This window comes from Pteropus alecto, unplaced genomic scaffold, assembly GCF_000325575.1.
Source record: "Pteropus alecto unplaced genomic scaffold, ASM32557v1 scaffold20, whole genome shotgun sequence".
NCBI classification, from domain to species: Eukaryota; Metazoa; Chordata; class Mammalia; order Chiroptera; family Pteropodidae; genus Pteropus; species Pteropus alecto.
In genome coordinates, this window is record NW_006436298.1 from 10,114,066 (window position 1) to 10,129,289 (window position 15,224).

The window sequence follows — 15,224 nt, forward strand, 5'->3', positions numbered from 1 at the left end:
TAAAAATAAACAAAAACACTTTTTAAATACTACAAAAGGAATGAAATAATTGAAAAATGAAAAGCCAATTCTACACATCTAAATCAATAAAGAGAATAAAAAAAAGAAAGCAAATCTTAATAATAAGAAAAATGTCAAGGGACATGTATAAGTGAGTCATTAAAGACAACAAATGATCAATAAATATTTTTTAAAGAAAGCCTAAATCACATCAATAAATAAAACAATTTTTTTGGGGGGGATTTAAAACTAGTAAACACATATACCTAGCACAAGGCCCCTCCACTCTCCACTCTACTCTTAGTCTTCTAAAAAAATCTGTGTTGACGGAAGTAGAGATAAGTATACATTTGTACTTACATATTGCTGGTAGAAGATAAATTGGTACCATATACCAATTTAATTAAATTGATACCATATAATTAAATTGGTACCATATACCAATTTAATTAAATTGACACCAAGATAAATTGGTACCATATACCAATTTAATTTAATTTAATTAAGTTAAATTAAAAACATGGGCTTTTTTAGTATTTTCTATAATCTTCCTATAATAAACATTTATTTTATTTATAATATGAAAAAATAAGGTAATTTTTTAAAGCTGATAGTTCCCCCAAACCTAAAATGGCAAAATAATCTACTTAGCTTCAGAATAAAAATTAAAATAGCTTATATTTAAGTAATCTAGTTTTCTAAAGCCTTAGAGGATTGCTAAGTATATAATTTTTATACATTATAGAAGGAACAAGTTGACAGCTTAATAATTTTAAAATATTTAAATTATCGTGAATTTCCATAGTTGGAAATCATCAATTCCAACATAAAAAAATACTCAGTCAACAACAGCTTTTTTTTCATTTCTAGAACAAAAATGGCAAGAAATTGTTCTTCTATTTTCTTAAATATAATCTAACTATAATTATTTTATCATCCTACTTCTCTCTCAGAGATACTCCTTGCCACTCCATTTAAAAAATGCTCATTTCAGGAATATCAATAATGATAATGACAATTACCAGATATATGTCTTGCACTTTTTTCTCTAAAGAAATATGATAGAAATAATAGCTTATAAAATTTTAATATATGTGTGTATATGGAGAGGAACATTTTATTAACTGCTTAATAAGTAAATAAAAGGGAAAAAAGTTTCACATATTTTCAAACATAAAGGCAAAGCAATCAGAACAGTTCATGCTTTGCTATAGATAAGAGCTCACAGTACACAGCACAGACTAAAATTTTTTGTCTATATAAAGTACTCAGGTTTTCCTCTGCAAGTTGCTTTTATTAAAAAAAAAAATGAATTATGACATTAAAAATTATCATCCTGACAGGGGAGATAAAAACTTGTACCATAAAGTGGATAGGCCTAATAATGAGACTTTTAAAGCCTATATTAAACTTTGGAGGCAATAAAAAAATATATATTTCAGAGTAAGCCTAGTATTTATATATTATGGAATACACATTTAATGAAAATAAACACTGAAGAACAAATTATATATTTAGACTATTGAAAAGTTACAAAAGTATTATTTAAAAATTAATCACTTTTATTATAGATATGCCCTATATATTTCTCATTCTAAAATCAAAATGTAACTTCATACCTCATAATCTGGTCCTCCAAAGTGGGATTTTTTCTTAAGTTCTGTCATGGCATTTTTGTATGCTTCCTCTATCCTTCTTCTTTTCTCGATTTCCTATTTTTTAAAAAAAGCAAATGAAAATTTTATCATTTGAAGTGGGGATTTTCTCTGCATTTTACCAGAATTTTAGGATTTGGCCAAATAATAACTTCACTTTTATGAAAAATGAATATTAATCTGCCAAAGAAAACACTTTTCTCTGGGCTATATATTATACACAAGCTACCATTTAAATCACCTCGAAGATCACCTAAAAGGTAAGTTATGTATTTAAATAGATTAAGTAACTGCCAAAATTATCTACATTAAAAAAGATAAATTGGTACCAGAGAAATGTCTACAATATATTCATGCGTTTGTTTCTCCTCAATTAAAGCAATATTTATTTTGTTATAAAGAAAAAAATGTAATAGATGCTAATAAAAAAATAACTCAATAAGTAGAATGAACGAATGCTAAACTATATTCCAAGATAGAAATATTTCTTGTACTTTCCCACTGCTGGTTAAATCTATTTTAGAGCAGAAAAAGAGCTTAGATTTCTACTTTAACTCTCTCCTTTTATAGATACAGCCTGTAGCTCTAAAAAGTTAAAAGACCCAGGTCAACACTAAAAAGAAAAAGGCTGGTGCTGGCACCGATCTCAAACTTATTTCTATAACAATAGGCTGCATTGTGTCAAATTTGATACTGAAATCCAACAAGCTTGTAAAGAACTTAATGCCTTTAGTCAAATGCCTTACCTCAAATGCTTATGGGCTAAAAATTCCACACTGAAATCACACAAAGCTCACTACTTCCAAATACTCTGTTTGAAATGAAGCTAGTACAAATCAATGAATTAGGTTATTAGATCCAAAGATTAAGTGCTTTTTGTATACTCAAGAAAAAATGGGCCTACATATCCAGCAGATTGGCTAAAAATTAAAAACCAATAATGCCCACAAAAAACTGACAATACCAAGTGTTGATGAAGAACATCGACCAAGGATGAAGAACAAGTGGAATTCCATCAATTGCTGGTAGTTTTAACTGATATAACCACTTTAGAAAATTGTTTGCCAATAACCACTAAAGCTATCAACAATTGTACTGGGGTGCTATAAAAGTTAAATATCTTGATCTGAAGGGTGGTGACAGAAGTGTATATAAATGCACAAAACCATCAAGCAGTACACTTAAGATTGGTATACTTCACTGTATGTATTAATATACCTTAATTTAAAAAAATGAACAAAACAAAAACACACAGCACAGCAGTATTATTAAAAACACTTAGGGGAAAGTGAAAAAGTATGTGAGCCTATTAATTACACATATGTAAGTCTATTAATGTAAGCAAACATCTTAAATAAATAGAATATTTTTAGGCAGTGTGGTGAGATACGACTGATGAACCCTTAGTGAAAGATTAAAAGACTAAAGATAAAATGTTTTAAAGAGGTAGTTGGAATGAGTTGAATGATTCTCTTGAATCATTAGTCTATGATTTAAGAGGCTGTCTTGTTTTCTCAATATATTATTATTTTTTGTGTATGGGGTATCTTCTAGAAATTCAATGATATACACTGGTATAGAGTTGAAATCTTTGAATATAGAAGAGTTCGACTCCACCAGAATTAAAATGAAATGTTTATACCTTAAATAAATGTTTTCATTTCCTATTTTTAAAGAACACATATTGTCAGTCAATGTGGCTTATTGTTACTTGCATGTGAGAATTCTGAACAATTCTCTTTTCTTCTAAACATAGAGATTTTCTTAAAAACATTGGTGCTATTCAAATCCTGTGGCCATTTTGCCATTAAACCAGTGATGACATTGCTTTCCTTAGCATCTTGCTCGGATTGCTAAGACCTTCAAATACTATAAACAATATGACTCACTGATGAATGAGAAAATTCGTACTGAGGTCTGACCTAGTATCCAGAGCTGAAATATTGAAGAGATTAAAATTCTTCTAACTCTGCTACTTAACACTTCTGGACACGTCACTGGGCCTTAGTTCCTTCTTCCATAAAATGAAGGCACTGGACTAGAATTAAACTAAAGTATGTTTCGGTTCTAACATTTTACTATTTTACTGACATTGAATTATAAACAGACGTTCCCCTACTAAATAAATTAACTAACTCATACTTCATATTAGAGACTAAAGATTCATATTGTAGTGTTATTATCAGTGTGGCAGTTTAAACAAAGGTCAAAAAAAGGTGAACAAGAAGCAAATGTTTGATGAACAACATAATGTATGTTGAGTAATATCACAGTGACCTTGAAAAAATGGCTATGAATGCAATAAGTTAAAGTTTCACTACATAAATTAGTGTTTAAGGTAATTCATATAACTTAAATGCAGTTTCGTATATCATATAATAAAGCTGGATAATGTTATATGGCTCATCACTTCTATTCCAAAGCATTACTATTATCATTACAAAAATCGTTATACTAAAATCCTATCAAGAATGCCTATTGTGCACTAACTGAATATCTAACTGGTGATTCTCAGGAAAATGAGTTTAAGTCCCCAGTTTCAGAGGAGTGGTACCACCGGCTACTTATATCAATCCCAATGGATTTTTCCCTAAAGAGTTAATTTGGTTTAATGTTCAATCCATATATAAAACTTACATAAAAATCTGATTTTTTTTTTTTAAACTAGTCTTACCTTATCCAGTCTCTTTTGCCAGCTGTCCTCACGTTTTACCATTAGTTCAATACAATGAGAAAGTGTAGCAAGGATTCCAGCAGTAGTTGCTTTAAAAGTTATTGCCTCCCCTTTAAAATCTATACCATTAATTCCTTTTGGTGTTACCTGTGGAAATACTGAAAAAGAAAGTTATCCACTAAAAATCTTTCTAATAAAGAAATAATTACACACATGTGAGTCTATTATCACAACTTAAAATTAGAAAATGTTTAGAGAACTAACAAGTCAGAGCAAGCTTTCAGAATATAATTTCTCTTTTGTTGGCCAACATTTAAAAATTTCCATCCATATTCTATGAGCAAAGAAGCTTATGGCAGTATATGTACTTTCAAGTCTTTTTCCTGGATTCGATTTCCTGAAATCTATTTGCTCTGCTGCACCCAGTGAATAAAGTGGCAGGAGGAGTAATACTTTAACAATAACATTCTGACAAGGTTGGGGCAGGACCTAATTATGGCAAGAACTATGTTACATTTTGAGAAACGTAGAATTTAAAAAATATGTAAAAATGAAATGCAGAATTGAATAAAGCAATATAAAAATTTTAAATGTCCAAATTCAAGTTCAATACCAATGCACACAATAGTTCTTATGTTTATATTTTATAATATTAGAGTTAGCCTTTGAATGAAATAAAAATATCTTAAAGCTCACCAGATGCAAACAAGAGAACACAATGTATCTTATATTATTAGCTAGTAATAAACTACTGTAATAGAACTCTTATAAATTAAATAATGACACTTTCCACTTTACAAACTCATATGTAGCTACGAGGACAAAGGTAAAACCCATAAAAGAACAAATTGGTAAACTGTACTTCATCAAAATTTAAAATTTCTGCTCCTGAAGACATGGTTAAGAGAAAGCTGCAGTTATGTGGAATAAATAAGTCTAGAGATCTATCAACATACAGCATAGTGTCTACAGTTAATAATATTGTACTGAATACTAAAAATTTGCTAAGATAGATTTTAGGTGTTCTTAACACATACAAAAATGGTAACTACGTGAGATGATGTTAATTAGTTTGACCACAGTAATCATTTTACTATGTATACCAAATCATGTTATATACCTTAAATATATATAATTTCTATTAAAAAATTTTTTTTAAAGAGAGTAAAGAGACAAATCACAGACTGGGAGAAAAATCTTTGTAAAGCATATATCTGATAAAGTATTTGTACCCTATATATATTTAATATGATATATTAATATAGAATATTGGTGTATTCTATGGTACAATATAGAATATACAGTAATCTCTAAACTCAATAAGAAAATACGTAAACCAATACAAAAAAACGGACAAAAGATTTGAATACACATTTCACCAAAGAGATATGGATGGTAAATAAGCACAGGCAAAGATAGTCAATACCACTAGCTACTAGGGAAATGCAAGTTAAAAACCATAGTGAGATACCATTACACATCTATCAGAAGGTTAAAATTTAAAAAGACTGACCATGCCAAGTGTTGGCTAGGATTTGGAAAAACTGAGACTCTCATATATGGCTAGTGAAATACAGTTTGGCAGTTTTTTAAAAAGTTAAAAATACCCCTACCATATGATTTAGTCATTAGACTTCTAAGTATTTACCCCTGAGAAATAAAATTCATGTCCATAAATGTTCACAGTGGCATTAACTGTAATAGCCAAAAACTGTAAACAAACTAAATGTCCACCAACAGATAAGTAGAAACACAAATTGTGGAATATCAACACAAGGGAATACTACCCAGCAATGAAATCAAATACTGATACATATGATAACAATGATCAATCTTAAACTAAGAAAGAAACCAGGCCAAAAATCCGACAAACTGTTTAAGACCATTTATATTAGATTTTAGAAAATGCAAACTAATCTATAGTGACAGAAAAGAGACCAGTGGTTGCTTGGGAAGGAGAAGGAAGGGATGACAAAGGGGTTAGATAAAACTTTTGAGGGTGATGAACATGGTAATGATCTTGATGGTGGTAATAACATCATGATAACTTCAACACTTAACCAACTTGTACACTTAAATATGTGCAGTTTGTTGTATTTTAATTATATCTCAATAAAGCTTTAAAAACATTTTTATTTTCGAAAAATCCTTTCTATCATTTTAACTTCTATCTTTTCTATCACTCGTTACCAAGATTGTGGTTTTATTTTAAACTATTTTTTTTTATTAATAACCAACTTAGAAATTAAGAGTCATTGGTGTCCTGAGAAAATGTTTACAACTATAATAATGGGGTCCTCCCTGCTAAATATTTGCTAATTTATATACCTGAGTCAGTATAAAAGAGCAACATGAAATGTCTGAAAAAATTCTAGAAATATACTTCTTCAGCTGCACTTCCTACTTTTAGAAGCAACCACTTGAAATCCTTTTCACAATGATACAGGGGTTATGCAACAGAATTTTGAGCTTTCCAATAGTTGATATTTTCAATGTTATTTAGTGTCTCATACATAAGGCCACTGAAATAAATTTCTCTCATATTACATTTGTTAGGAAATGAAAGTCATGAAGACAAGAAATCATCGAAATTTGTCACTCAATGGGCTTCTCTAAGTAGTGGTTACTTTGATTTTTGCTCCAAGTTTCTTATACCTTATATTGTAAAATTATGTTAACCTTGATGGAAAAACTTAAGCAAAACCCTAAATTACTTGATAAATTTAGATGAACACACTTATATAAATGTCTCAAGTGAAAACAAGGGAAAAATCATCTTACAGAGACAAGGTAACATGCCTTAGTTTCCTCTGGGAAAATGATACATTGTAGTAAAAGGAAGTTAAAATATGTGAAAGTACCCATGCATATGAAGGACAGAAATGGAAGAAATTATAAACTAATCTATAAATCTAGATTTGTAAGTATTTAGGCTCCAAAAATTAATACTCAGATTTATTGTTCTTTCAGTTGACCTCTGACTTTACACATTTAAACAATCTTTTAAAGGTACTAACACTTAGAAAATCAAGGAACCTATAAGCTAACATCAGCATGTCAAGAATAAAAACAAATGCTGACAGAAGCCGAGAGATCTGTAATCCCTTCGTTTCATTAAGATTCTCAAACACATTATTTTGAATAGCAGGCAACCTAAGGGAGAATCCCTGTAGTTTCTGCGGTAAGTTTTTTCTTTCCACACATGAAGTTCTCCAAATAATCATGTGATACACATACTCAGAGGCAGAAAAAACCTGGTGGATAAGTCCTTCTGAACACACAGGATGGAGATCCAGCTAACTGTTCGTATTTAGGGGTTAGGTACTGGAAGCACTAAATAATTCCTTCTGAACACACAGGATGGAGATCCAGCTAACTGTTCGTATTTAGGGGTTAGGTACTGGAAGCACTAAATGCACCAGCAGGGCTTTTTTACTAGTGGACTTCATCAAACAGTAATCTGGTAGTAAGACAGCTTTTTCATGCTAGACTCCTGAAAATCTCTATAGGTCTTTAACTGTGTCCATTCAGTGTCTCCAGAGTTATCTTCTAATTTTGTATCAGAAAAAGTCTGGTTGATAGGTATTCTATAAACAGGGTAAGAGAAGGGAGCTGGAAACTGCATCTTTCAGTGTGTAAATTTTCATTTAGTCCCTGGATACCAGAGTTCTTAGAGATATGCAGAATTAGCGAGACTCTTAAATTTCAATAATCAGTATGTAAATTTCCACTTAAAAACTTTGATAGGCCAATATACCTACCTCTTGCTGTGCCAGGTATTCCTGAATCTAGAACTTTCCAGTTCAATTTCTATAGAAAATAAGCTTCCATTCTCTTTCAGTGAATGTAGATGTAGTAATTGAGTGAATGTGGAATGGAAGGTTGGACTTGTGAGTTTCAATAATTTCCATTCTTTCAATAATTTTTCCAATATCCAAAGTATTTTTTCTATTTAAGCAGATTATTCATTGTGAAATTAAAATGTAACTGAAAGAACCTTCCTCCCAAAAGCCTTTAATTCCATATAGACATATAAATTTGGATGACTCAGTAAGGTTCACCATTTCGGTCCCAAGTTATAAGGACGGCTTTGTAATAAGAAGCCAGTACTTTGCAAGATTGGGAGAGGGGTAGGTTATAAGGAAAAAGTAGAGAGCCATGATGAAAATAAGAAATAAGAGGAGAAAAGAAGGAAAAGGTGGTGGAGAAAAGCATTAAATTTTAGTATCAATAATGGAATATTCCCATATGATTTCTAAAATAAAAAATTCTTCCCATGCTTATTAGTCTTAAAAAAGTATTTGAAAATATGCCACAACCATAGATTTTCATGTTCTTTCAGAACTTCAGCAAAAATAAGCACAATTAGATTAATTTATTTTTTTCCCCGCAAGGCTTGTAATTTAAAAAATTTTTAGGAATCCAGCTTCTTCTTAGGACATGTCAAAACAGGAGCGCGGATTATTAATCACAGATTTCAAATTTGTTTTGTTTTGTTTTAAAACTCCACATATAAGTGATGCCATGTGGTATTTGTCCTTAGCTTATTTCTCTTAGCATGATGTCCTTCAGAATTTTATTTAATGAGTGAACCATTCGAAATAGAGCAACAATTAATAAACTGGTATATGAAATAAACTGCTTTGTTCCTGGGTTTAAACACAATTATGCTGTAAAATCAGAATTATTTCAATAATTTTCCTTTAATAACACTGATTATATACTTTTCAATGCCAGTTTATCAAGTAGAGAGAAAAAAAAAGTTAGAGAGAAACACACTCTAAAGAAACATTCAAGTTCCTTAAAATGTCTCTACCCTAGGAAATAAACTTTTTTAGTTCTAAAAACTGATTCGTCCAAATACTGCTAAAATAAGCAGGCCAATGTCTAGAGTTCAGAGTAAGTCTTTGTTAGATAATCAGTGGCCATTATTATTGTCAGAATGTGTATTTTACCTACACGTCTTCTTCCAGAAGAAACATTCACTTTCTAGCAGTTCCACAGCTTTTAAAAATATTGCTCAATTAGATAATTATTCTTGTTATATAGTTAGATATTATATAACTTTAGAAAGTATATTTTATCTAGTTGACGGGGGGAAATGTACTACTTACACTTTTCCTTATTGCCATTGGTATTATGCAAAAAGTCTCCATCAGAACGTGTTGTAGGAAAGTCATCTTCATCATCCTCCACCACTAAATAAAACATATTTAAAGATATCAGGATGAAAGGAAATAGAAATTAACCAGTATATTCTTATGTTCAACCAAGCCAATATACTCTAGAGTCTGTGAATATAAGATCTTATCTGTATTTTCAGTGGTTATTAAAGTATGTCCAAAAAATATGCTATTAAATGTCTTTAATAAATTATTATACAAACTGTACCCATTCTCATTCATGTAAGGAATGGTATTAAGATATGAATTATTTTGTCCTTTAGTCTTCCTATCTTTTCCTACCTTGGGGCAATTTCATAAATCTACCGGAGAAATTCATAATTTCTAGCCATTGCAGAATGGCTGAGCAGGGCTATAAGAGAATAACTTCCATGCAGAGGATACCATAGCTTGCTTCCGGGAGTTCTTAAATTTACCATCTCTGAAAATGCAGGGGAAATATAATGACTTTTAGATGTAATATCAATTTCTGTGCCTAGACATCCATTTTAACTTACTCAGTTACAGAAAAAAGAAAATCCTCTGTGTTCTCCTTCTGTGTACCTCTTTGTTCTATGTACCTATCATTTCTTTTTTTACTGCCTAATATACTTAATCCTCTGTACTATATACTCCATGTACTATATACTCCATGCTTAACGCAAATTTCTAAACCTCAGCCCTGACTCCTTATTCTCTACTTTCTGTCAAGCTTTTTTTATGGCTTCTTTAATTACCTTTTAAGGAACTCCCTCTCTTCAGAAAGAATATTCATTCTAAATTATTGTACTTCTTGCCTATATCTCTTTACCTCAGGGGTAATTTGGTTCACACCTACTTTAGCTGTCTCTTCAATATAAGTAAAGCCCATTCCTATTCTTTATTGCCTGCCTTGACTAAATGGTAGGAATCACATGGAAAATGCCTTTATTCTGTACTGCCATTTTCTAATTATTGGGCTACTTCATTTTTTTAACACTTGGAAAATTTGCTACTCATTTTTAACAACCTTTTCAAATCATAAGCTGCTATTATCTACTAACACCTACTATTCATTTCTACCTAGCTGACTGATATCAATATCTGACTCATACTTTTCCAAGTCTATCATTCCTACAGATTCAATCTCCACAGTGAAGCCTCTGCAGAAACCTTAGTTCCAAGATTAATCAGATTCCCAGATTCTGCGGCTCTTTTACTCTCTCATCAACCATTTGCAAATATGGTCAATTCTAAGAAATTCATTAACACAGCACACTGTTCTGTTTTTAAATCAGTAATCATCTTCAGATAAAATCCTGACCTTGTCTCAAAACTCCTCTGATTAACTGCTCTTAAATACAGCAAGGTTTGAACTTCACTCATCTTAGCACCTACTTTGGGTTACTAAAGGTTCACTTTTGTATCCCGAACTATCTAACAGCCTTGTAGCACCAAACAGGGATTTTTGACCTTCTTTTTCTAGCCTAATAGTCAATATGGAAAACTGATGAAAACAAGAATCACTCTAGCTAAAATAGCAGCCTTCCCCTTTCCCTTCCCAACCAAATACTCCTTGTCCATTTCTGAGGCACTTTTAAGGGATATATGACATGGTTTGAAATCACTGTGCTAATACAAATTCTCCATCCCAATCAGACTGGTTTCCTTTACTAACATTAATCTATTATGTTAAATTCCACCCTTAGATCTTGCATACTCCTGCTTTCCTTATCCCTGCAATAATCCAAATTAACTACATCAATAACAGCTATTATTACTATTATTTTTTGCTGTTAAGTATAAGCATAATGCCAACATATATATTCTTGTTTAATTCTCACAATTATATGAGCTGGATATAACATCCATTTTACAACTAAGGAAACAGATATGGAGAAATGTTAATGCTTCAAGTCATTCAACTAACAATGACTAGAAGAGAAAAATTAGAAGAACCTTTCTTTTAAAGGCTTTAATGTGATATATATGTCCTGTTTTAAAATCAAGCAGTATGTTTAAAGATAGTGCCTTCTACTTCTGTAATCCCAGAGTATCTAAGACCTAAAAGGTTAATTAAATCTTAACGGGAGTATGTGTGTGAGTGACAGAGGATCATGTTTAGACTGCCTAACTAGCAATTCTGATAAAACATTTTACATGAAAAACAACGATGATCACATAAAATGAAATGAGAGTTTGCTATTACCATTTCGCTGACACACTTAATGAAGAATAGTGATTCTTAAAATTCTGTAAGTCACAGACTTAGTTTTGATAATTTAATTAAAGTGCATCTAGAGAGATCCTTAGACTCAGGTCAGCAACTCTGATCTACAGTCAAAGAAGAAAACTAAGGTCTATGTCCTCATTTTGCTTTTCCTAGCATGTATTCTTAAAACATAAATTTTTCTTAAAATAGCAATTACAGAAAAATCAATTGTTATGGGCTGAATTGTGTTCCCCTCTGACCCAAATTCATATGTCAAAGTCTTAACTCCCCCGTATCTCAGAATATAGCTGTATATGGACACAGGGGCTTTACGGAGACAATCAAGTTAAAATGAGGTCACTATGGTGGGCCTTAATCCAATATGACTGGTGTTCCTATAAAGAAAAAATTTGGACACAGACACTTACAGAAAAAAGATGACATGAAGACACACGGAGAAGACGAACATCTATAAGAATGAGAGAGGCCTAGAACAGATCCTCCCCACATTGCCCTCAGAAGAACCCAACTATAACTTGATCTCAGACTTCTAGTCTCTAGAAATGTGAGAAAATAAATTTGTTGTTTAAGCCACACAGTCTGTGGTACTTCATGATGGCAGCACTAGCAAACTAATGCATTAGTCTATCACTGTTATTTATTGAAACATGATTAATGTTTAAAATCATTTTCAAATCTTCTACACAACTGGTTATAACTGCATCCCAACTTCTACTCTATTCACTATCACTTTTGTCCTTCAAATGCTATATACTATTGATGTGGATCATTTAAAAATAAACAAGGAATCCAATTCTGTATATATCCTGTTTTTCTTTAAAGAGGTATTTGAAATGAAAGCTGATGTGTTATGTTTAATTTGATTAAAAGGGTATATACAGTTGGTCCTCTGTATCTGTGGGTTCCGTATCCATGAATTCAACTAACCACAGATTGAAAAAAAAAAAAAGTTGTGTTGTTGCTGACTATGTAATTAGGCCTACAATGGTTGTGTCTGTACTCAATATGTACAGACTATTTTTTTGTCATTATTCCCTAAACAATAAATTATAACAACAATTTACATAGCATTTACATTGTATTAGGTAATCTAAAGATGAAATAATCTAGAGATGAAGATTTAAAGTATAAGGGAAGACGTGTGTAAGTTATATGCAAATACTACACCATTTTATATAAAGGACTTGAGCATCTTCAGATTATGGTATCAGTCGGGCATCCTGGAACATCCCGGTGAATACCTAGGGACAATTGTATCTTTTTTTTTTTTAATGAAGGAGAAATATAAGTTTAACTGCCTTTATTTTTAGAGAAATAAACATCAAATGTTAAAGAACCAAAAACTTAAAAGTGTACCAAATATAAAGAACTTCAAAAGCTACTTAATTTTGTCTAAATTTTAAGAAGAATATGGGCTTCTGCTTCTTGCCAGATAGAATAAAGAAACTAAATTTACTCTCTAGCATGCAACTAAAAACTGGACAAAATATATGCGATAATGATTTTCGAGACACTGGACATTAGGCAAAAAAGGACAATGATCCCTGAGTGTCAGGGAACAAATGTGAGCTCTATGATTGTTCAATTTACTGCCCTGGGAGAATTTCCAAGCTAAAGAGTAAGAAGGAACACAAAAGGAGCCCAGTAGACTCTCTGAGGTGAGGAAAAGGAGCTGAGAGACAAAAGCAGAGTACCAGAGAGGGGAGAACTGTATAGAGAGAGAACCTTGGAGACTGGTAGAAGGTCCTTTCAAGTATTCAGTAGAGTACTCACAGTACATACAAAGTGAGAGTACTCTAGAAGTCAGAGAAAGAACCAACTGAAAAGATTCCAGGAAACAGTATTCAAAGCCTACCTGGGGCAGGAAAAAGTCTTTGTGCTCCTTTACTTGAAGTGGTTATTTTACTTGAAAGTAGACTGTGATCAGTTAAATGTGTATACTATAAACCCTAAAGTAGCCACTAAAGTAACAGTTATAACTAAAAAGAAAACGAAAAAGATAAAAAATGGTATTATAAAAAAAAATCCCAAAGAACACAAAAAGAGGGAATGAAGAACAGAAAAAAACAAAAACTTTGAACTCAGATCCAACACATTTAATAAGACCAAGAAATAAAACCATGTCAAGCAACCTAGTTATACAGTGAATAAACTTACTGCTATTTAGTAATAATTCTGTGAGTAGTTCACTTTTGTCTTCACAGAAAATAGAAAAATTGAGGAATGGATGTGAACAACATTAGTAATATGTTTAGCAGTCACAAAAGAAAAGTTCAAAATTCACATAAGTTAACAATTTCTTTTAAAAGGAATTCATTAAAAATTTTTTAAAAATGTATATGTAGCTCTATTATTGATTTCCTCTTCCATGAAAAAAAGGCCAGAGGAAGGGAGAGTGCTGGAGAGGGAGAGAAAGAAAGGTAAAGAGAGAAGGAAAGGGAGAAGGAGAGGAAGAGAAAGGGAGAAAGAGATCGACTAATTCCAGACTGGAAAATTTAACATAAACATATGCTTGTCTCTAAGACCCATCATGGGGCAAATTAAATTTATTAGACATAATCATATAAAATGCCCAACATTACCAAGATAAGATACTATTTTTAATAAAATAGTTTAAAAATCATTTAAAAATCTTCACTGGAATCTGTTAAATGTGATAGATTACTTAAGAAGTTATTAAAGTACACAAGTTATATGGACACTGAAATCTGTTACATTGGGGGTTTGCAGCAAAAGTGACTATAATTACCTTTATCAGTTAAAGACATTACCCTTTAAGATCAAGAGGCTTTAAATCCATTCATTCTCCAAGTAAAAATAGTGGCAATAGCCTAATTAACCTTTATCCCTTTGAAGTTCATCCTTGGAGACAGCATCAGCACAGGCATCAAAGTACTTCTGTAGAGTATCAACTTGTCTACATAGGATATCTCTAAAGGTTTCCATTTCAGCCAATTTCTCACGTAAGCTGTGGCCTTTCTGCAAAACACAAAAGGCAGGGGGTAGGGGGGAAGGGAACCCAAGTTAACTAACCTGGAATTCATTTAGTCCTATGATATTTAATCATCTTTTAAGGTCTACACCTTACTAATAAGGGCCATGGAATAGGGAGAGCTGTAAAGCTCAATGTATACTCCCAGGAATACACTTGAAACTAACTGTGGCTAGACATTGATAAGCCTGACAATTTACTAATATAACATTTAATATTTTTCAAATTATTGGCATTGTGAAGAAAAATTGTGAAAGACTTTGAAATGGGCAAAAATATTACTAGGTGTCTTTTCAAAGGAATGGTGAGTGTCATCTATGGAACCTTCGGCATCTATGAAACCCTTTGGAAAGGGTGTTGTTTTATCATATACAAGATTTTGCTTTTTTTAAGAAGTCTTTAATTTCATTACATTTGAGCTATTTTGCCACTCTTGTAGTAGAAAACTGAGAGTAATGTAAATGATTCTTGCCCACAGATGTGCAAATAAACTTTGTCCAGTGGAGATACACTAGTTACTAATCTGTAG

The 15,224-nt window shown here is 31.7% G+C and overlaps 1 protein-coding gene across 2 annotated transcripts in view; it reads right to left on the reverse strand.

The window, feature by feature from the left end:
• COL4A3BP (collagen type IV alpha 3 binding protein) overlaps positions 1-15,224 on the reverse strand; it is a 78,092-nt gene that overhangs the window by 25,419 nt on the left and 37,449 nt on the right. For both annotated transcript variants that reach the window (XM_006913150.3, XM_006913149.3), the window contains exons 5-8: positions 14,544-14,682; positions 9,444-9,527; positions 4,330-4,487; positions 1,620-1,712 (exon numbers count right to left, since the gene is read on the reverse strand). In XM_006913150.3, the coding sequence (XP_006913212.1) occupies positions 1,620-1,712; positions 4,330-4,487; positions 9,444-9,527; positions 14,544-14,682 (474 nt within the window). The remainder of the gene's footprint in view (positions 1-1,619; positions 1,713-4,329; positions 4,488-9,443; positions 9,528-14,543; positions 14,683-15,224) is intronic.